The sequence below is a fragment of the Aspergillus karnatakaensis genome (genome assembly GCF_047715665.1).
Source record: "Aspergillus karnatakaensis strain CBS 102800 unplaced genomic scaffold BJY04scaffold_16, whole genome shotgun sequence".
Taxonomy (NCBI): domain Eukaryota; kingdom Fungi; phylum Ascomycota; class Eurotiomycetes; order Eurotiales; family Aspergillaceae; genus Aspergillus; species Aspergillus karnatakaensis.
The window spans coordinates 145,644-166,626 of NW_027395728.1; the positions used below are offsets into that span (position 1 = coordinate 145,644).

At 50.7% G+C, this 20,983-nt stretch overlaps 10 protein-coding genes across 10 annotated transcripts; 4 read left to right on the forward strand and 6 right to left on the reverse strand.

The window, feature by feature from the left end:
* Positions 1-59: 59 nt before the first annotated feature.
* Positions 60-4,328, forward strand: BJY04DRAFT_226786 (Hydantoinase B/oxoprolinase-domain-containing protein; the record flags this gene model as incomplete). Its single annotated transcript, XM_073718494.1, has 6 exons — positions 60-105; positions 163-1,015; positions 1,067-1,165; positions 1,218-2,668; positions 2,730-2,915; positions 2,971-4,328. The coding sequence occupies 6 exons, from the start codon at positions 60-62 to the stop codon at positions 4,326-4,328; spliced, it is 3,993 nt and encodes a 1,330-aa protein (XP_073572784.1).
* Positions 4,329-4,644: 316 nt separating this feature from the next.
* BJY04DRAFT_185500 (uncharacterized protein) lies at positions 4,645-5,465 on the reverse strand. Its single transcript, XM_073710780.1, has 2 exons — positions 5,244-5,465; positions 4,645-5,163 (listed from the first exon to the last, which is right to left on the reverse strand). Exons 1-2 carry the CDS (start codon positions 5,383-5,385, stop codon positions 4,904-4,906), a joined length of 402 nt encoding a protein of 133 aa, XP_073572785.1. The 5' UTR covers positions 5,386-5,465; the 3' UTR covers positions 4,645-4,903.
* Positions 5,466-6,258: 793 nt separating this feature from the next.
* Positions 6,259-8,392, reverse strand: BJY04DRAFT_216690 (uncharacterized protein; the record flags this gene model as incomplete). The annotated part of the gene is made up of 4 exons (XM_073715822.1): positions 6,259-6,866; positions 6,918-7,102; positions 7,149-8,134; positions 8,201-8,392. 4 exons carry the CDS (start codon positions 8,390-8,392, stop codon positions 6,259-6,261), a joined length of 1,971 nt encoding a protein of 656 aa, XP_073572786.1.
* Positions 8,393-9,650: 1,258 nt separating this feature from the next.
* On the reverse strand, positions 9,651-11,354 carry BJY04DRAFT_185503 (F-box protein). The gene has a single exon (XM_073710781.1). It carries the CDS (start codon positions 11,240-11,242, stop codon positions 9,737-9,739), a length of 1,506 nt encoding a protein of 501 aa, XP_073572787.1. The 5' UTR covers positions 11,243-11,354; the 3' UTR covers positions 9,651-9,736.
* A 396-nt stretch (positions 11,355-11,750) lies between these two features.
* On the forward strand, positions 11,751-14,197 carry BJY04DRAFT_185506 (uncharacterized protein). The gene is made up of 6 exons (XM_073710782.1): positions 11,751-12,361; positions 12,472-12,622; positions 12,683-12,819; positions 12,874-13,027; positions 13,085-13,193; positions 13,242-14,197. Exons 1-6 carry the CDS (start codon positions 12,148-12,150, stop codon positions 14,046-14,048), a joined length of 1,572 nt encoding a protein of 523 aa, XP_073572788.1. The 5' UTR covers positions 11,751-12,147; the 3' UTR covers positions 14,049-14,197.
* Positions 14,198-15,467: 1,270 nt separating this feature from the next.
* BJY04DRAFT_31575 (uncharacterized protein) lies at positions 15,468-16,115 on the forward strand. The gene is made up of 3 exons (XM_073720114.1): positions 15,468-15,827; positions 15,893-15,972; positions 16,023-16,115. Exons 1-3 carry the CDS (start codon positions 15,523-15,525, stop codon positions 16,040-16,042), a joined length of 405 nt encoding a protein of 134 aa, XP_073572789.1. The 5' UTR covers positions 15,468-15,522; the 3' UTR covers positions 16,043-16,115.
* Positions 16,116-16,543: 428 nt separating this feature from the next.
* BJY04DRAFT_216694 (uncharacterized protein) lies at positions 16,544-17,011 on the reverse strand (the record flags this gene model as incomplete). Its single annotated transcript, XM_073715823.1, has 1 exon — positions 16,544-17,011. One exon carries the CDS (start codon positions 17,009-17,011, stop codon positions 16,544-16,546), a length of 468 nt encoding a protein of 155 aa, XP_073572790.1.
* A 1,217-nt stretch (positions 17,012-18,228) lies between these two features.
* Positions 18,229-18,843, forward strand: BJY04DRAFT_31579 (uncharacterized protein). Its single transcript, XM_073720115.1, has one exon. The coding sequence runs from the start codon at positions 18,387-18,389 to the stop codon at positions 18,786-18,788; it is 402 nt and encodes a 133-aa protein (XP_073572791.1). The 5' UTR covers positions 18,229-18,386; the 3' UTR covers positions 18,789-18,843.
* Positions 18,844-18,898: 55 nt separating this feature from the next.
* Positions 18,899-19,755, reverse strand: BJY04DRAFT_216696 (uncharacterized protein; the record flags this gene model as incomplete). Its single annotated transcript, XM_073715824.1, has 2 exons — positions 18,899-19,397; positions 19,457-19,755. 2 exons carry the CDS (start codon positions 19,753-19,755, stop codon positions 18,899-18,901), a joined length of 798 nt encoding a protein of 265 aa, XP_073572792.1.
* Positions 19,756-20,117: 362 nt separating this feature from the next.
* BJY04DRAFT_185512 (uncharacterized protein) lies at positions 20,118-20,975 on the reverse strand. Its single transcript, XM_073710783.1, has 3 exons — positions 20,806-20,975; positions 20,601-20,746; positions 20,118-20,507 (listed from the first exon to the last, which is right to left on the reverse strand). The coding sequence occupies exons 1-3, from the start codon at positions 20,929-20,931 to the stop codon at positions 20,150-20,152; spliced, it is 630 nt and encodes a 209-aa protein (XP_073572793.1). The 5' UTR covers positions 20,932-20,975; the 3' UTR covers positions 20,118-20,149.
* Between the last annotated feature and the right edge of the window lie 8 nt (positions 20,976-20,983).

The window sequence follows — 20,983 nt, forward strand, 5'->3', positions numbered from 1 at the left end:
GCCACTTGCTCTGCTTGGAGGCTTGGAAACTAAGATACCAAGTACGAATTACGCTCATTATGTCTCCTCACAAGCTCGATGGTCTTAGCATCAAGATTGCTATCGGTATGCTTCCTCCCTTATACAGCACAGCTGGAATGAACTGACATGATAACTGTGTAGATCGCGGTGGCACCTTCACAGACTGCCTCGGCATTGTCGACGGCCGCGATGACATCGTCGTGAAACTGCTCTCACAAGATCCCTCCAACTACGCCGACGCGCCTATCGAGGGTATCAGGCGGATTCTCGAACAAGCGACCGGGAAACCTTTTCCTCGAGAAGAGAAACTGTCGCTTGCAGATTTCTCATCAGCAAGCATTCGCATGGGAACAACTGTTGCCACGAATGCCCTCCTAGAACGCAAAGGTGAACGCCATGCATTGTTGATCACGAAAGGATTTAAGGATGCGTTGCGCATCGGCACACAGTCTCGTCCGAAGCTATTCGCGCTAAACATTCAGCGGCCGGATGTGCTTTATGAGGATGTTGTTGAGGTTGAGGAGAGGGTTACAGTGGAAGACTACCAGCAGAATCCCTCGCCTGACAAGGAAAGCTTAGAGAAAGCATTAGCAAGTGACGCAGCGCTCAAGAGAGGTGTGAGTGGGGAGGTTATTCGAGTCCTAGAGCCCTTGGATGAGGTTTCGACAAGGAAGAACCTGCAAGAACTCTATGAGAAAGGATATCGCTCGGTCGCGGTCTGTCTTGTTCACGCATATACATTTCAAGAGCACGAGTTGGCTATCGAGCGCATTGCGAAGGAGATTGGGTTCACTCAGATCTCTCTCTCAAGTCAACTTCTGCCAATGATCAAGATGACCTCGCGTGGTGCTTCGGCCACGGCGGATGCATACCTCACCCCGGTCATCCAGCGATATATCGAGGGTTTCCGATCGGGATTTAAGGACGGTCTGCGGTCTGCGGACACGAGATGCGAGTTCATGCAAAGTGATGGTGGTCTAGCGACATTTGATAAGTATGCCAATTTTTTCTGGCGTTGGGGAAGCCGAACCTAACACGACGACAGATTTAACGGTCTTCGAGCCGTTCTATCAGGCCCTGCAGGAGGCGTTGTAGGGTATGCAGGAACTTCATATGACGAGACAGATGCAAAGCCTGTTATTGGGTGAGAACCCTTTCGCTGTAATCCTTCGTGCAGCTACTGATTCAATGAATAGATTCGATATGGGCGGCACCAGCACAGACGTCTCCCGATACGACGGCAAGCTCGAACATACATTCGAAAACACAATCTCAGGCGTGACAGTGATGGCCCCACAACTCGATATCAACACGGTAGCAGCAGGTGGTGGTAGCATTCTGTTCTGGCGCCACGGTCTCTTCGTCGTTGGCCCAGAGTCCGCAGGCGCTCACCCCGGCCCTGCATGCTATCGCAAGGGCGGCCCCCTCACAGTCACCGACGCAAACCTGTTCCTTGGGCGACTTCTCCCAGAGTACTTCCCCAAGATCTTCGGTCCCCACGAAAACGAGCCTTTAGATGTTGAGATCGTTCGCCAGAAGTTCACCGAGTTGGCAAACCAGATCAACGCCGAGACGAAACAATCCGAGTCACACAAGGATAAGACGCCCGAGGAGATTGCTCTTGGCTTTATCCAGGTTGCGAACGAATCTATGGCGAAACCTATCCGCGCCCTGACAGAAGCCCGTGGCTATGATACCTCTGCCCACAACCTGGCTTGCTTTGGTGGCGCTGGTGGTCAGCATGCCTGCGCTATCGCATCGTCCTTATCAATTGGAACCGTGATCGTTCACCGATACTCGTCCATTCTCTCTGCCTATGGCATGGCGCTTGCCGATGTGGTGCACGAGTCCCAAGAGCCGGCCTCGGGTGTTCTGACCAAGGAGGCCATGGCCTCAATCAACGAGCGAATCACTACCTTGAAGACTAAAGTGACAGAGGCATTGGTCAGCGATGGTATCGAAGCAACACAGATCTCCCATGAAGTGTACCTCAACTTGCGATACCAAGGAACCGACAACCTGCTCATGATCCTGCAACCCGAGCACGGCGATTTCCTCGAGGAATTCGTGAAAGAGCACCACCGTGAATTCTCATTTACGTTCCCTGGTCGCAACATTCTTGTCGAAGACATCCGCGTTCGTGGTGTCGGCAAGGCCACCGCTGTACCCCCAGAAGCTCCTCAGCCTGAACTTGCAACCCTAACTACAAAGTCCATTGGTAGTGAAAAGCAAGATGACTCCTCAGAAGTCTATTTCGCCGGCACGGGAAAAGTCACCACACCCGTTTTCTTCCTCGACAAGCTTACCCCCGGAGACCTCATCGACGGACCAGCCATGATCATCGACAAAACGCAAACAGTCGTCGTCGAACCCAACGCAACAGCAACAGTCCTTTCCCGCCACGTCATTCTAAATGTCCGCTCCTCAAAGAAACAGGAGCGAACAGCAGACCCTACAGTTGTCGACCCCATCAAGCTTTCGATCTTCGGACACCGCTTCATGTCCGTGGCTGACCAGATGAGCCGCATGTTTCAAAAAACATCCGTGTCAACAAATATCAAAGAGCGGCTGGATTTCTCGTGTGCAGTCTTCTCCCCCGACGGAAAGTTAGTCGCAAACGCGCCGAATGTACCGGTGCATCTGGGCAGTAAGTCTACTTCATACAAGCTCAATAATATCGAGAAGCGCATACTCACAGACATATCCAGGCATGGAATACGCCGTCCGCTACCAACACCAACAATACAGCGGCAACCTGAAACCCGGCGACCACATCCTCACCAACCACCCGCTCGCCGGCGGAACCCATCTTCCAGACATCACAATCATCACCCCCGTCTGGGACCAAGAAGGCACGAGAATCATCTTCTATGTTGCTTCCCGCGGACACCATGGTGAGTTTTCCCACCAACACCCATTCCATTATCTATTGAAGCTAACACACCCCAGCCGAAATCGGCGGCATAGCCCCCGGCTCGATGCCCTCAAACAGCAAACTCCTCTACGAAGAAGGCGCGCAAACAATGGGCTTCAAAGTCGTCTCAGAAGGCCGCTTCGACGAGTCCCTGGTCCGTAAATTTCTGCACGACGAACCAGCCTCATACCCCAAGTGCTCGGGAACACGCACCTACAACGACAACGTGTCGGACCTGAAAGCCGCCATTGCAGCGAACCACAAAGGTGCGACATTGCTCGAAGGGCTTGTTGCGGAGAATACTCTCGAGGTCGTACACTTCTACATGGACGCGATCAAACGAACCGCTGAGATCGCGGTGCGGGATCTGCTCAAGTCTATTGGAAAGGAAAATGGTGGGAAGCCGCTAAGGTTTAGCGATTTCATGGACGATGGGACAGAGATAAAGCTTGAGATCCGGATTGATAGCGAGACGGGCTCTGCGGAGTTTGATTTCACTGGAACGGGGAGGGAGACGTTTAATTGCCTGAATGCACCAAAGGCAATTGCGCATTCGGCGATTATCTATGTGCTCAGGGCACTAATTGATGTGGATATCCCTTTGAATGAGGGGTGTCTTGCGCCTGTTAAGGTTATTATCCCTGAAGGAACACTCATTAACCCGTCTGGCCATGCGGCTGTCTGTGCGGGGAACCCGATTACCTCGCAGCGGATCACGGATGTTGTGCTTGGTGCTTTCCAGGCGTGTGCGGCTAGTCAGGGGTGCTGCAATATTATCTCCTTTGGCATGGGTGGATTGGATGAGAACGGGGTTGATATTCCTGGTTTTGGTGTTGGGGAGACGATCTGTGGTGGGTCGGGGGCTGGGCCGTCGTGGCATGGGACGAGTGGTGTGCATGTTCATATGACGAATACGCGGATTACGGATGCGGAGGTTTATGAGTTGAGGTATCCGGTTATACTGCGTCAGTTCTCGATCAGGCAGGGTTCTGGTGGGATGGGGAGGTATGTTGGTGGGAATGGAGTGATTAGGGAGTTGGAGTTTCGGATGCCGCTTTCTGTGTCGATGTTGAGTGAGAGGAGGGTCACGAGGCCGTATGGGTTGAATGGTGGCGGGAGTGGGCAGGCTGGGTTGAATCTTTATGTTAAGAAGGAGGAGGATGGGACGGAGAGGGTGATCAATATTGGAGGGAAGATGGAGTTGCTTGTGCAGCCGGGTGAGAGGATTTTGATTCATACACCCGGTGGTGGTGGATGGGGGCCGCTTGAGGGTGAGGAGGATCCGTCGGTCAATGGTCGAGTAAATCAGGCTGTTGGGGGAACGGCTGGGGTCACGTTCCATCCCAGGGGTAGTGTTCATGCGTTTACTTCCGCTGCTGAGGCGGCTCAATAGGTGCCTTTTAGATGGGATTGGGATAGTATGTGCATATAATGTTTATGAGATATCGATTATACTCTATAATTTGACCAGCGACCTCCTTCGGAATTACTTTTGCTTTCCTAGAAAGCATCCTGGTACTTTCCCGGATAGTAGTGACCGTAGCAGTGTACTTCAAAGATCAAACCGCCATCATACTGTGAGCCTTTAAGATCTCAATTTTAAGTTCAGTTCTTTGATTTCAGGTTGTTCTTTTTTGCGGGTGTATGAAACGCCAGAGGCTTACGGCTAGGCTCCCTGGCTAGAAAGCCATTACGACTCATGAGTTCTGGACGAATTCAGGAACCTGCAGAATGAAGTATATAATACCTTTATATCCAAATCTATAGACCATATGACATTGCACGCTCAATAAGCTTCGCTTAGATACCTTCAAAAAAAAACCAAAATTCAATTCAGACCAGGGCAATAGCAACATGAATATAGAGATGCCGTGCGAGGCATCATTGTATGTGAGTGAGGTCAAGTGTCCAAATAGAACACCCGCCATGCATCCACGAGTGTCTAGTCGCATTGCGAAACCCATGGTATTATACGCTTGTGTAGTATATAAATCTGGCTTCGACAGCTACCGATTGTCGGTCCCTATTCGGGGTTCCGTGAGGCGGTCGGGGTGACTGGAGGAGGTCGGGCTGTTGGGATGCGATTGGAGTATCTATCGGATGCGTAAACAAGAAATGCGACGACGGGCTGGGAAGCTGAACAGGATCCGCCAAGTTTGAGCCGTTGTCGGCGGTCATCTTGGTCTGTGTATAATGCAGCGTACGGAGCTCCTCGTGGTTAGTTTGGTCTAAGTGTAGCATGATTAGCTCCATAGTACTCGACAGGATAAACGATCATGGCGAGAGCAGTGCAAGAAGTTGATCATACTTTGAACAGGTAGAAGGGAAACTGCATCGTCTGCTTTTGCTTTATGCCAACGGCGAAGTTGCTTGACGGTGTAGACTATCCCTGGTACACATGCGATGAAGAGAGCGGCCAAAGCAATTATGGCCTCAGATGAAAGGGACATATCAGCGGAAGGAGAGATGTCAAAATGGTATCGTTCATTGTATGAGAAAACCTCGATTTCGGAGTGTTTTATAGCAAAAGATAGAACAGTTAACATTTTCCTGCAGAGATCATCGGCAACGGTCAGTCATGACAGCTGATTGAGCAGCGCAACGAGCCAGTGAGAAGCTCAGTATCATACAAGGGGGGGGAGACCGCCGCGGTTAGTCATGACAGCTGATTGAGCAGCGTAACGAACCAGTAAGAAGCTCAGTACCAGGCGTTGGAGGCACCACTGATCAACGGAGTCTTTGACAAGCAATGTCGTCAATTTAGGTATAGACCTTAACTTAATTAAAGTATGTCATCTTTTCGGGTGGTTCAACTCCTGTTAGTACCTCTAGCCCTTCGAAGCTCTTGTAATTATCATCCTGCGGGTAATCAATCATAACTGCTGCACACTTCATAATACTGTCACTCGCTATGTGCGTGTAAGGCTGGTTATAAGGCCTGTCATGGCTGCCGGAACCATCAAACAGGGCTGAGTGAGCCTCGTACCCCCTTCTCCATTATACTCAATCCTTTCTCTTTTTCGGTACAAGAGATTTACTGGAAAATACTACATATGTTAAGGACTACCCTGGAAAGAACGACCGCCAAGCTGGGATGAAAAGCGCATAAGTGAAAGCCAATCCGTAATACTATTGAAATAAATATTGGCTCTGGGCAAATCTGAAGTACAATGGTCTTGTAGAAAGGGGTCTGGTATAGTTACACAGCATCATGGAACTTTATCACTAAGAGCGTAGAACAAGGACATAACCGAAATAATCGTGAATCGTGGCGTAGGGTCGTTCCTCAGTAACAAGGGAATCTCGTCAAGCGAATAAATCCTCTATCCAGAAGGGGTTGTAAAGAGAAAGCTGGGCAGCGAGTCTGAGGCACGGGCTTCGAGATCAATATCCCCAAATATCGACTGGCCATCACCGTAAACTCTATCGCCTGGGCCGAGGTTGCTACCAAAAATCTCGTCGCCGTTGAAGAGGTAGGATGTATTTGCTGTCGGCGGCTGGTTGTCGATAGAGAGCTCCGAGAGAGAGCAGGTGGAGGGCGTTGCCGTGGATGGAACGAAGAGGGATGTGGGCTGATTCGTGGCCCCAGGAAACAGGTCGTTCCCGTAGGCTGTATTGAGGATTGAATCTCCGAATCCATCAAGGGCCGTGGTCTGCATAGGGTCAGGCGAAGGGATAAATGGCCGCTCCAGGGTAGCAACGCGTTGCTCGAGCGAGCTGACGCGGGCCAGCAGAGACTCCAAAGTCGTCGACAAGGAGAGCCCCTGTTCATCAGTGTGGACATTTGGAGCAAAGGAGCTTGGTGTAATAGATGTTCCCCTAGATGACGGTAACAGGTGCGACTGGTACAAGGTTTCAGGTGACGGACCAGGCGGCGTTGGCGAGTGAGATGCTATGGGAAGAAGAGACGTCGTTTGTCGTGACGTAAGGCCTAAAACATGTCAGCAATCCCTTGGTCGGGGAGGGATGGGTACAAATATACCAATATCTTGAGGAACAGGGACATTGGGGAACCGTGCATGCCATAAAGTTGCCCATTTGGCTTCTTGGGATTGCGGAGGTTCGACGCGGCACTGGGCCATATGAGCGCCGCACTCATTCTCGCTGTGATAATAATGGTAGCACTTCCTACAGGTGAATTGTTTGTGTGTTCGTTCCAAGTGGCGGCTAAAGAGTTAGCATGAGAATCAAGATGAGCGGTGCTGGAACCTACACCACGCCTGAGATGAATTCGAAGCCTGGCGGACCCGGACCAGGGCATGTCCTGTATTTCCGCTCGCTTAGGCCGTATCTCTGTGGATCCCATTTGTGATAGACGCAAGGAAACCTGGGGCCTTTTTTGTCTTGCCCAAGCAGAGCGGAATTTGACTCATTGCCATCACCATTCCCACCGGTGTCCATGGGCCTATCTTCTCCGGGTGACCCAGAGCCTTGGGGGTGGCTAGTGGGCGAGGCAGCCCACAAGGTGTTTCCGATCGAGTGTACCATGTGTCCTGAGCCATGGCCCGCGGAATCAGATTCATTCGCCGCCGATTTCTGACTACCTTCACTGGCAGTTTCCACTATAGGCGAGAGGTTGACTGGTTTGGTGATCGACTCGCTGGGACAGGTGATATCCCCTAGACTGTATAGAGAGTTCGTTGGTGGAGAGAAACGGCGGGAACGTCTCAATACTGGCACAGGGAATCCAGGTGATACACGAGTTGCACTTGGGCTGCAGGTATCAAGGGAACGCAGTGTGGTAGTATCTGCCGCTTCCTCGATTATACTCACTGGCACGTCCACCTGTCTTGCTGAGGGATATCGGGCTAAGCTCAATGAGGATCTCTGCATGTATGGGACTGTGGATGAGAGTCGCCATTTCACACTTTTGATCTTTCTGATTCGACCCTCGCGACACTCGATAACGGGTTTGAAGGCCGGGTTGTGTTCCAGCTCCCAAGCAACAGTCTCCTCCCAGCCATCGCGTTGATGGTTTCGACACCACTCATTCCTCCGTGCGATTTCTTTGCAGATCTTTCCGACTGATATAGGTTGGGTATGGTTTTCTCGGAGAACATCTTTGATCAAGGCAACGAATGTCGTCGACCCGATTGTTTCGTTCTTTCCGTCACTTCCATCTCGTTCGCTCTGACTCTGGAGCCATTTGCGGAAGATTTCTCGAAGAATCGCTCGCTTGGATTCCCTGTCTTGCTTTGACTTCAAAGTAAGCTACGTCCCTGAGGATTCCCATGCATAGAAATAGGGAGAGGAAGATAGACATACTCCGTTCACGGGCGCTAGATCTGAGACAAGGGTGGAACTACTGAGCCATCGCCCTGAAGCCCTCACCAACTTGGTGACCGACAGGTCGCTGAGCCTTCTGGTCGGGATCAAATTGCTAGCTGAACGCATCAACTTGGCGACGAATTCAACCCGTGGCGTTGACTGACGGGGAGGGACGGCATTGCTTTCCATGAGAACAAAAGTGATAAAGGCGGGGGAGCTGGCGTTGTTGAGATCCAAGAGTAAGGCTGCGGGTAGACTGGGTTCTCAGCTCCATTATGTATTGCTTTTTTGACCAAGGATCTGGGTATACAGCCTTGGTGATTTGACAAGACTTGACAAACGGCAAATGAACGCACAAGGCTGTCCACTCGACAGCTGGCAAAGGCCTCGCATCATCAATCATTCACCACTCCACAAAAGCCACACTTAGGGAACGGAAATGATCTTGTTTACGTCGAACTCGCTGTCGGACCTGTTTTGGCTGAACTGTCAGATGTATAACCCCTGTCAGACATAGCCTTCTCCATCAGAATGCTAACTAATCGTAGACCACTTTCTTCAACTTAGATCCTAGCCCCCTTGGCTACGCCCCGCCACCTCGAGCATTATTCTCATCGATCATTCCCCAGGCGTTCCACAACAGCTCTCATGCGGCAGCCCCAATCTCACCCGAATAACAATTACTCCATACAACCCGCTTGCGCAGTCCGCCGAAGTCCAACGCCACTCTCTTTGTTAGCTCGATCAAACAAACCATTTTCCTTTCATAATCGACCTTGTTGACAGTCCGCACAACCCAGCGCGAAAGGGGAGCTAGAGCTTATGACCAAACTAAAGACTGCACAATCCGTCCACCCCCATCAACACGTCATACTGCATCAACGCTAGCATGAGCCACCAAGGCTGTGTTGAGTCCCTTTCAGCCCCGTGCTACCTACCACAACTTGTATGTCAACTGCCACTAATGAAAGCCGAGTCCGCATCTTAAACCCTTCCTTCGCGTGAAATTGAGATGGATGCGCCTTCAGTGGCTGCTTACCAGCAAATCGGCGCTTCTCCATTGTATCCGTTTTGTTTGTCTCTGCCCAAGGCAGTTTGGCTGCCCTTACGGACGATTCCGATGCTAGCCGCATTGATCAAAGCCCAGGTGTGAGACAGGCCAGATACCTGATGACGGACTGTAGTGGGTTTATCAACAAGCTTCATGCCATGACATTAGTTCTGTTTTTGTTTTCTCCTGATGTTTTGTGACATATATCTCAACCATGATTAGGGTCTAACCCAGGACTAATTATGGCAACTGGTTGCGGGTGTAATTAGGCTCGTTGGTCTGGGGACGTGGAAAGATATATATTTTCGGGTACTGCTCGATGTTGTCTTATGAACCGGGCAATCTAGCCACACCGGGATCATGAGTTTTCGGAGAGATACTCCTAGTACCGCTGTTGTTCTCAAATGTTCATAATTCATAATTCGTGATACTATTACTATATTACACATCCGTGGCGAATTACATCAACTGTCTCAACCATTTCACACCGACTGTAGCTCCCACTGCATCTCCTGCTCATGCGACCGGGCCCTGACAGTATAACTAACAGCGTCTGGGTCCTTACTGATATGTAAAGAGTCAAGTTCGTGTTCAAGAGTGGAAAGAACAAGTGGCGACGCCTTGACCCGCTCTGAAGTCTCAGTATCGGGGTATAGATCGGCCGCGCAAACATAACCAGCACCCTGTACCTGGCCATGCGACGGCTCCAAGATTGCCAGCATCTTCCCGTCATCCGATATCGCGAGTAACGGATCGTAGCAGTAAGCCGTTGGGAGATTTGCCGTGTCCCATCGGTCTACCTGCTCGCCTTTTTCCTCGATCGAAATCGCCTTCTCCGTCACACTGTAGCCACCAAGGTACCCCTGGGCTGTTGGACGCGACTGAATCTGCTGTAGGATTCTGACCGCGCCTTCAGCGGTCAAACTGCCAACAACGTATCGGTCCCCGCAAGGCCCCTCGCGCAGGAGCGCAAAGAAGTACCTCTCGCTAGCGTACTCGTCCGGATGATCCCCCGCTGGTCTTCCGGGTGGGTTAAAAACCCTCAGTCCACGCAACGACACAGCCATTCCAAGGCCACCGCGTATTCCTTCCTCAACAATCCTCGAGTCCAAGTAGACCGTAGTCAGACCTTTCCGCCACTGCCGAACCTTCTCGCTCCCACCCGTGCAATCTCGCATCCAGTACATATCCCTCCCCGCGACCGGGATTTTCCGACCCGACTCCCGGCTCCCAAGGTACTTCACATAGTCGCCCTCTGCACCGTGAATGTCACAGCGGAGAAGCTGGTCGTCCGATGTAAACTCAAGACTCTGTATCGAGTCTAGCAAGTCATCGCTTATCTGTGCTGCCGCAAATAACGGCGTTTTCACCGTTTGCGCCTTCGTAGGTCGAAGAAGGTATACATTAATCTTCGTCCCCAGTGCCACAGCAACTAGCTCGCCACACGATGAAACAGCAACTTGGAAGCGAGCGGACGCCCTGGCCCCAAAAAGCCTTTGGTTGTAGTTATGGCTCCATATTTGCGGGACTGCGTCGAAGGTTGGGTATATTGATGGGTTGAGTTGAATTTCAGTGGCTTTTGAGATGCCTCCTGGGCCGTGTAATTCGAGTGTCAGGCCGCGCAGTCGCGCGAACTGGAGCTGTTGCTGGTGAGAGCGGATTGGAATGTCTCCTACTCGGCGTGTTTGTGGTTTTGAGTGGTGGGATTGAATTCTAGCTGTGCGTCGCATGCCGATGAGGTTTTTATGGCATACTTTGCGGAATAAGGCGTTTATTTGGCATGGTGTTGTCGCGTCAGAAATTAGGTTGCGTGGTAAGACTTCCTTGGGAACGTCCTTGAGTTGCAGCCGCATGTTATGGATGCTCAAGGCAATCGCCCTCCATAGCTCACACGTCAGCGAAGCAGAATGAAACGAGTCGATATCAAGAAGCTGGATGATGATCTGCAGCAGTTCAATCGGGAGGATGTATCCATTGAGTTGCGACATGTTGACTCGAAATAGTTGGCTCGGCCAGAAAGTTCCACGGGAATCCAGCGAGTTTAAAGGCGCCGGAAAGTTCCACGGAGGACCAGCGAGATGAAAGGCACAGCTGAAAAATTCCCAACGCACGGATACATTCCAGCTCTGTAAGGATTGGTGATTACTGATAGGAACCTTTGGGACGGCTGATTAAACCGATGGTCATCATAGGCTATCGAGATATTGTTCGTCCCACTCTAACGGCTAACTCGGAAGCTTCCCGTCCCGGTGGAGTCTCGGGATGCCGTTGAATCATGCAATCAATATCTCGGGCCCTATCGGGTTCGATGGTTTGTTTGTTGATTTGATAGATTCGGTGGCTATTGGTGGAAGAAGGGATACAGGATCATATGGAGTAGGAATGGGGCCTAGCGGGCGGTTGGCTCTTTGTAAACTAGGTGGATAACATGTAAGTCACGCCTACTAAGTTAAAAGAGAAGTATAGCTCATGGTTGTTAGAAGTGAATACCAGGACTGTCGGCAGACACCTTACAGCCAAAGTCAATAGAGAGACGAGTAGCTTTGCGATTGTTCACTCGGCGTAACCTGTAGGCTAGACTGCAGGCAGGTGCATTGTTGCTCTGGCCCTAGGCAGTAGATACATAGCTCTAGTTCTTAAACTGGCCTAAGAGGAGGCCAATGGTACCGGACAGAAAAGAGCCAGCTCAAGACACGCTGAAGATCCCCTATGCTCCCAAATCACTGGTGCCAAGAGGACATCCCGATTCGTGCTAGCCGACGTTTTCAGGCTCGACTTGGCGCCAAACGCCCCATCATCACAGCCTCATCTCGGAGTCTGCCTTGCCAGTCATCCATCATACCTGTCATCTCCCAACTCAGCGCCTCATGCTATAGGCAGCACACACATCATCATGTCCGAACGTCTATCAGCCGGTCTGCGTAAACTGCGATGGCGCAAGACGTCCACGTCCAAAGGTTCAGGTATTGGAAGAGCCTCTAAATCAGCACATGTTGAGGACCGGCCAGGGTTCGATCCACGAATGGTGGTGAAAAAGACCGCCAGAGGCCCAATAGAGTCCTCCCAGAGCCTCACTTCGAAAGGCATTGGAGCTGTAGAGGATGGTTGTGAGTTCAATTATCCTGCTCTATCTCCAGAAAGCTGTCTATAAGAAGACTATACACATGGGAGCGTAGAGTGGTCGATATGACAACCTGCTAACTTGCAAACCGAGCAGACATGGAGTTCCTGTATTCAACTGGTCCTTTCGACCCATTCATCGAGGTCACACGCAGGTTAACCCATACCTGGCACCTTGACATGATCGACCAGCCACATGATCTTGAGCTCAGAACAGACGGGGACAAGGAGGAAGACACGCTCCAATGGTGTGTGGTCCAATGAACAACCGATGGTATGCGGTCAACATAGTCTAATAAATATTGAAGGAAAGTGACTTTCCGCGGGTCGCTCAACTCTAAGAATATATCTGTATACCTACATGCGCCGCCTTCGTGGCAGGGTCTCGTGCGCTTTGCGGTCGTTCTTCTTAAACCCGACGACCCTTCAAGATACCTAGCTCGCGGTATGATTGTGCCGACTATCAAGAGGGACTCAAAGCTGATAGAACATCACTTAGATCTTATCCACTATTTTCGTCCTGATCAGACAAGTTGGGGGTTTAGAAGCTTTTGCCGCGGGATCGACCTGGCCAAAACGATCGGGATGTTCGATCGAAAAGTCAATATCAAGGTTGATCTGAAGCTACTCCGCGCGCACAAGACATCCTCTTGGTAATGCCTTATAACGTTCGACAATACTTAGCTCAAGTGTAACTGACTTCGAAATAGCTACGGCCTCTCGACGGGTAGACAGCCAGTTGGTATAAAGAACATGGGAAATACCGGGTGGCTGAGCGTGGCTCTTCAGATATATTACCCCATTACTGCCTATAAAATTGTATGAGACCCCTGTGAAACATACATACGCTATTGACGGTTCACTTAGCTGGTGCACGACGCTGCGACAGGACCAACACCAACAGAGTTTGGACATGCCCTGGCACATACCTTCACGGCCATGCGCTCCTCTACGACCGCCGTACTTCCGGACAAGCTACTAGAGGTAGGCGGCTGGCCTGCCAGCAAGCCACGGGACATCCAAGACGTGATCAGCGAATGGCACACCTCTCTCATGCCCGAAATGTCAGAACACGGGCTCAGTAATCTCTTCGCCATCAAAGGAAGAGACCTATCCGGCAAGAGACCTAAGTCATACACTGAATTATCCCTCTGCCTCAATGTCAAAGGATACCGCGCGCTATCCGACAGTCTCCGTGCCTATACTAATCCCTCCAAACAACCAATTGAGCATGGCAGATGGCCTACAAGACAAACTACCACGATCGACCATCTCCCGCCTATTGTTCATTTCTTCCTCAACCGGATAGAATACGAGCCCCGGCTACAACGCCATGTCAAAATCCAAGATTTGTTCGAGTATCCCGAGCAAATCGATCTTGCTCCCTTTATGTCCGAGTCAGCAGAGCCATCGTCCGAGATGCTATACCGCCTTATCAGCGTAGCTGTCCACGAGGGCGCTGATGGTGGAGTGGGCTACGCGTACGTGCGGCCTACGCGAGATGGACCGTTTTTCAGGTTCCATGATGAATTTGTTACGCCGGCGACAGAAAGGGAGGTCTTTGAGACGAACTTTGGGGGCGATTGTGGGGATAGTAGTGAGGCGATGAAGATGGCGTGTGTGCTGTTATATGCACACGTTTCGAGGTTGGATGAGGTTTTTGGAAGCGATTAGCTAGCTCTGCGGTTTGTCCAAAGATGTTGAGATATTTGTTTTGTTATTACTTCGCTGTATTTTGACAATTGATGGGACAGTGACTCGTCGTGCTCGATTTTGTTTATTTGGCACAGGTGCAGAGAGAGGCGAAGTAGATATCCATGCACGAGCCGCATACAGCACCAGTGAGTGTAACTCCATGCAATATCAAGCGTCATCATGATGCCTGTGGTGCATGAGGTTTTCCGCTCTATCCATCCATGCAAGTGCTTGCCGTAAGGATCCATTGTTATTATGCACCCCAACATTGAAGACTTGGGTTATGTGTGGATTGAGAAGTGAAGTATCTCCGCAAGTTACCCATTCGTAGCACTTGTAGTGACATACAGCACCGCAAGGCAGTTTCTAAGACTTGAAGTTTAGTTCCATGAGCTACCGGGGAAGTTCAGCTTCTTCGGTGAGGCTATGTGTATTGCAACGCCTAAGGGGACTTGCGTTTACTCTGCTGTTGCCGGTGACCCAGGTAATGCTGATGGCTCTTACATATGCCTGGCAGTGAATCTTTCTCGCTCGAATAATGTTCGTATACACGAGGCTCACCATGAAAGCCCTTCAGGCAGCAGGCTATCACCGAGGTCGCCCAGCTCCACCCAATGTAACCCTAATGCGTCCCCAATGCGATAGGAGAGTACATTGTAGAGGTCTCGCCCAACCGATGGGTCTAAGCGGCTTAGAAAATAGAGCATTTTCCGATTTTGGAAATGATGGCCTTTCGATAATAGATATGGTGCCGCGAACACGAGCTGCATCTCGTATCCAGGCCGTGCAGATCCATATTGATCTAAAAGAAGCATTTTCTCCGCATTTCAATGTAAAAATAGTTTTGATCAGGATATTTACCACATGAGCATGGTCCTGCGTTGATTGATAACCCCTATGCGTGGCAGACTCATAATCATATCGGAAAGCATATCGTTTTACTAATTGTGGTGTTTTGACACATTGACCGAAACAGTTTCAAAGTCGAATGCCCAGATTCAATGAATCTTCGACTTTGCTTAAACTCTTTGATGGGCGTTCGTTGTCTCGAACTCAAATACAGTCAATTATGTGATCCAGGTCAAGCTCCACATAGTACATTCTGCACCGCAGGGGAAAAGACCAGCTGCATAACGTAGCATCTGAGAATATATTGAGGTTACAGAAGAAATGTGGATCACATCTTTCTTCAGCCCCCAGCCCCATAGACGGTCTGGTGAATACGAATTGACGCGGGTAACAGGCGAATTCGTCACGCAGCGTCCCCCGAAAGTTTCAGCTCGCCTGGACGAGTGCTGTGAACAGGCCCAGCGGATAGATACCTATGAGCCTCTGCAGATCAACATATAAAAGCTTCCATATTTCCGTAGAATGTACAATATATCCTCATTCTTGCATCATTGTCAAACCCATACTGAAAGAGATTTACCCGACCCACGTTGAGAACCAAATCATGAAGCTCCAATTCCTTTCAATTGCCGGTCTCCTCGCGTCCGCTCTTGCGGCGCCCACATCAGAGTCTTCTCTGGACCTCGACGTCGCCGAAGCGTCTCCTGTCTCCGAAGTCAGGGATATCTCCCCGGAGGCCCTGGGCCTCGTCAAGCGTGCTGTGCGTTGCAAGATCGTCAACTCCAGCTCCAGCACAGTGAACTGCCGGTCTGGACCCCGGTTCGAGTTTAGTGTCGTGGGATCCGTCAAGGTTGGATACAGCTATCCGTTCAACTGCTATCAGAGCGGAGATTGCTATGAGGGAAACTGGTAAGTCAAGTCTGATCTAGCCTGTGTGCGTTAAATCTCGTCTAAGATTATTTGCACCTGGTTAGCACCTGGCAACAGGTTCCTCTAGAGGGAGGTCATTACTGCTATGTCAATGGGTATTACACCGACAGCAAGTGTACAGCTGGTGAGTTTCTGTCAGTAATGCGTTTTTGTTGCACTCTAATAGAACGCTAGCTGCTCTTGGGAAATGCTGAGTGCTATCTGGCATGCTATTCATGGCCCACAGGGGATTTGTGGAGAGGTTCAATACGCAGCCTCGAGGCTGGGGCACAGGTTTAGCTTAAGTAGTACATGGCGAATGAGTTTAGGCACAGAATAAACAGCGGGTCAGTCCGCGAATTATTTGCTGGTATTTTGCATGCACTTTCTATTGCGCCTATGTCATCATGAAAGCGCAACAGAAAACCAAATATACTGCGCCGTATTCGCAATATAGCCCCAATTCAGATCGGAGATTGCGACAAAAGACAGAAAGTGGTCAATGGTCGCCATAACTGCTACTGTTTATAGGCCCAAGTGCGAACAAACATGCATTGCTAAGCGGTCCACCCTAATATGCTACCTCAAGCACTTGACCTCACCTCGCCTCAGAATCGTAACGACAGGATGCAGATAACTGCTTACAAAAACAGACTCAGAAACAAAGCCCCAGCTGCAGATCCAGCTTCACCATCCCAAACCTAACTTGGCTAAGATCAAATTTTAGGCGAACCACCCAATGACCAAGTCCCCCCACCCGCTCCATCATTCTGAATATCCCATTTGACATGCCCGTCCGCGGTCCACCCCCCAGTAGTAGTGCTATGGAAGGTGTCGCCCGTGATACGGAGAGACCCAGACTCCTTGTAGTTGATACTCCCCGCGATGTTGAAGTTTTGATTCCTCTTGTCCGCGTCGTTTCGCTCAAGACGCAGGTTAAGCACGAGATCTTCCATCCCCGTGCTCAGCCCGCCGCCTCCGTCCTTCCACGAAACATCAGCGTAGGCGTGGTAGTAGTTGGAGGCGCTGCGATGAACGCAAAGCTTGACGGAGAGGTCGAGGTTGAATCCGATGGTGTCGAACTCCTTGTGTTGGACTTTACTGCATTTTGTTGCTGCTGCCGCTGAGGCAGGCGAGGAGATGGATAGTAGGCCTGCTAGGCCAAGCAGAGAGTTGAGTTTCATTTCTGTAATAGGTAGAATTGGTGAAGAAGTATAAGCCGGTAGGCTGGGGTGTAGAATATCCGCGGGGACTTGAATAAAGGTTGAGGGATTGTTGTGTCTCTGAGAAACGATGGGCAAAACCCCAAATTTATGTACTCAGAGGCCACGCTTTGATCGCTTCTTTGCATGCAGTAAAAGTACTGGATTCGGTCTCCGTGGAGATAAAAGACACAGCCTACTCTAGCTTGCATGGTAAGTGTTTGGTAGATGCAACATCTCGTATAGAAGCGAGGTAACACGAGGGGAACCCTGCGGCTGAGAATTTAGTGCCTCGCTTAATCCCTACAAGCGTTCTCAGCCCTCGCGGCGACTTTCGCTTCAAGGTTGGTAATTCTGTAATGTCAAGAATCGGGCACGCTGCACGGCCCTCGATAGCGAGCTATAGACTACTTGGTGTGGACTCAGCTGGCTGTACCCCGGACCCTTTAACGTGTCACGCGACACCTTGTAGGCAGGGATACTGGTAAGCACCCTCTGGAGGTCATCCCTTATTCCCTCCCTTTTTTGGTGGGTAGTGTATAGTGCATATCTGATTACTTCAGTTAGGGTACAAAGCACGCCTGGCATTGAATAATCTGCGGCTATGCCGTGCAAAGTATATCTTTAGCAGGATTAGTACTTCCAGGGCAAATATCATGAATAATCCATCACAATTTGTTCGAAGCAGAGGATATGTTTGGAATCAATCCATGGGAAGAACAGCTACACAGGAACGATCAGCAAGAAGTGTCCTGATTTATACAATCAGCGAACAATATAGCAGAAAATAATATAATAGGGCTGTGGAGCAAGTCTTTCAGCGGGCAGCGTAAATTCGAGAGAGATTATATCCAACACGACCAGAGAACTCGAAGGTATCACTGCACAATCGAGAGTTACATCGAAAGAGAACGCACATAAGCAGAAGCTGGCTAACCGAGTGCGATATTTGTAGGTTTTCTCTTGTTAGAGCTCCAGGCACTCGCCGTCTTGGCCTTCGTATTCGGCGGTGATATGGCTGGCTACAGTTAGCTTCAGCCATTTTGAATAGACACCACCGAAAGAGTCAAAGACCAAGCGCCTTTAAGAGTCTCCAGGATTCAAGGGACCAAAGATATCTCCTTGAGCGCTGGGAATTTGGCGCCCTGGCCATGAACGTGTGGTATAAAATCCGAGGTTTCCCAGCTCAGACAAATTGATAATCTCTGGCCGTCAGCATAGAATAGGTATCGTGGCTCCTAACCAATCCCCAGCATTGTGCGGCAAGACAGTACATATTGATTCGCAAACCCTGGATCTCACCGCAGAAAGCCCCTCAACCACACCCTGAAACGCTTATAAGACGACTACGCAAATCATGCGCACAAAGACCACCACCCTCTTTCACGCCCTCACCCTTGGCCTCCTCGCATTCACAACTGCTCAAGAGGAGGATATCGAAACCGGCTACGACTACTCACGCTGCATCCAAGATGGCATCAACGACTATGCCGCGCCCCACGTCTGTCTCCCTGACGTGACAGACCCCGAGGAGGTCGATACGTGTATTTGCGGCTCTTTGATTGCAACAGGGCAACCGCAGTGTATGCATAACTGCACGCTGGAGGGACAAGCGAGATACGCGCAGTGGCTGCCCGAGGGGTGTCGGTATGAACATTTTCCAGATCTGGAGGAATGGGGGTTGAGGATGGCGTTGAAGGCGAGGTGGAAGGTGGGGGTGATGAAGTTTCTGAAGAGGAACCTGGGCAGGAAGAGGTAGTGGGGAGTGATGAGGATAACAATAATGCGGCTGGGATTGTTGGGCCGCGTATGGTCTTGGTGGCTGCGGTAGTGGGTGCATTGATTGGATTGGGGTTGTGATGGAAGGTGTTACTGGGATATCCATACCCGCTGACGCAAGCGAGAATCCGAAGTCGTTTTCTGTTGCGAACGGGAGCTCGATATGACGACCTGTGTGTTCGGACTATCGAACTCTGTCCGAGGCCCCTTGAGTAGCCTCCATGGCCCTTCAGCAAAGACCCACCTTCCATCCTGCACAGCCGAGTACGATTTGCCAGCTGCAATAAAAATCTCAACGTGAGGTATGTTAATACACTCCATGCCTTCGAGGTAGGGCACAGGGTTGATTGGGGAATCTATGCCTTTGTAGTTGACGATGAATGAACGCAGACCGGTCATCGTAGCAAAGACCGAGCAGGCGTAGTCCCAATCTGACATGCGCGTGATATCCCAGAGTAGATGAACCTCTAAGAGACGGATAGTCACTAAGCGGTGAGGAACAATGGCTGTTGGGATGCTTGATGTAGTGCGTAGGTCTGTTATCAGAATGGTATTTTGTTCGTAGAGGATTCTTATTGACTCGGAGTATCTGTGAATTGGGGTTAGCCCAAGTAGCCTGGACAAGGATTCTCGATATGTGGAACTTACATCCGACGACAGCTGGCAAGGAGTCCCCAGATGGTCCAGTTCAGACTCTGTCTATGGAGACGGTCCAGAGTCCATCTGTTGGGGAGGCGAGCAATCGAGCCAATATATTCCCAATCAACCCTTTCGCTCCAAATGACGTCTTCCCAGCGGGCGGGAACCAGAGAGAGCGGCACCGGAAATGCCAGGACCTGGCAGTAAACCATGTGTCTGATCTCGAGGGGAAGTTTATTGAAAAACGGCGAAGATGGCTGCATATAGGATATCTGTTCAGAGGTCTCGGCGATGTCTTCCAGTGTCATCGTCACTCGCCGACGAGGAATCACATTCTCTGATATTAGCTGCGGCGATGGTTGGATTGGTCTAGGGGGCCTTTTTGAACAAGCCCCGCCAATGCGGCGAACTTTGCCAGGCCGGTTGACACGGCGATCCATACTGTATGATATGAATGGACGGAGTGGTGGAGGTGAAGGACGACGCTCGAGGTCGACGGTAGCCTGTAGGTGAGCCAAGCCCTGCGCCACTCTTGGTGTTTTAGCCACTGGGGGACGGAATAGATTACACGAGATATATTACACTGGACCGATACATGCGTACGCAGTGGAAAAGGGTTGCTTTTAGTCTGCATGCCTGCTTAGGGCTAGGGCAGAGACGCCTTGATAGGCTCGTCAACATGATAGCATACATCTATACAGTCTACAGCAAGGACTCGAGCAAATACACGCCCGCACCCGCACCCGCACCCAGCAACCCATGAACACCGATACTAGATAGTCTCGTAGCAGCCCCAGTAGGAATGGATTCTGTCGTACTTGACTCGTCATTACTCATTTCACTCGCGGTAGTAGGCACCGAGGGACCCGTCCAAGCGGGCCTTCGAGTGGTGGTCGGAGTAGGTCGAGACATCGAGCCGGTCGTCGACCCAGCAGTAACAGTGACCGAGTGCCATGTCCATATGTTTGCGATCGTGATATTGTCATCCACTATACCGGCAGTTGTCATGGCGCAGACGGCCGAGTGCATGGTCGTGGGCGTACACGCGATCGTGCCGTCACTGTATATGATCTTGTTAGCATGGGCCTCAGAGATTAAAGAAGAGACTCTCAAGCAACTGGAGCATTGATAGTAGGTTATTTCCGAATCTTACCCATTTTGCCCGCCATATCCACCGCGTCCACCCCACCAGGTGTAGGTATCGCCTGCATCGATGGCCGTAATGCCCGGCCCAAACCCGCACGAGAATGAGGGCTCCTCAGCCGGACAGGTCAGGTAGTAAGTGATTGCGGTTGCATCCTGATGGACTAATCAGTTCGAACTTCAAACGACTGTCTGAAGGGAGTGGCGCAGCTGACATTGTCAATGATGGAGCCGAGGATCGTCTTGGTGGTGTGGAGGCCCCAGAGGTACATGCTAGTTACTGTATCCTCCGTTGCTGCAAGACGGAACAACGCTAGCAAGGAGAATGCTGATATCAACATGGCGAATTCTACTGATGGTCGGACGGGAAAAGGTGAGATGTGTGAATTTGCG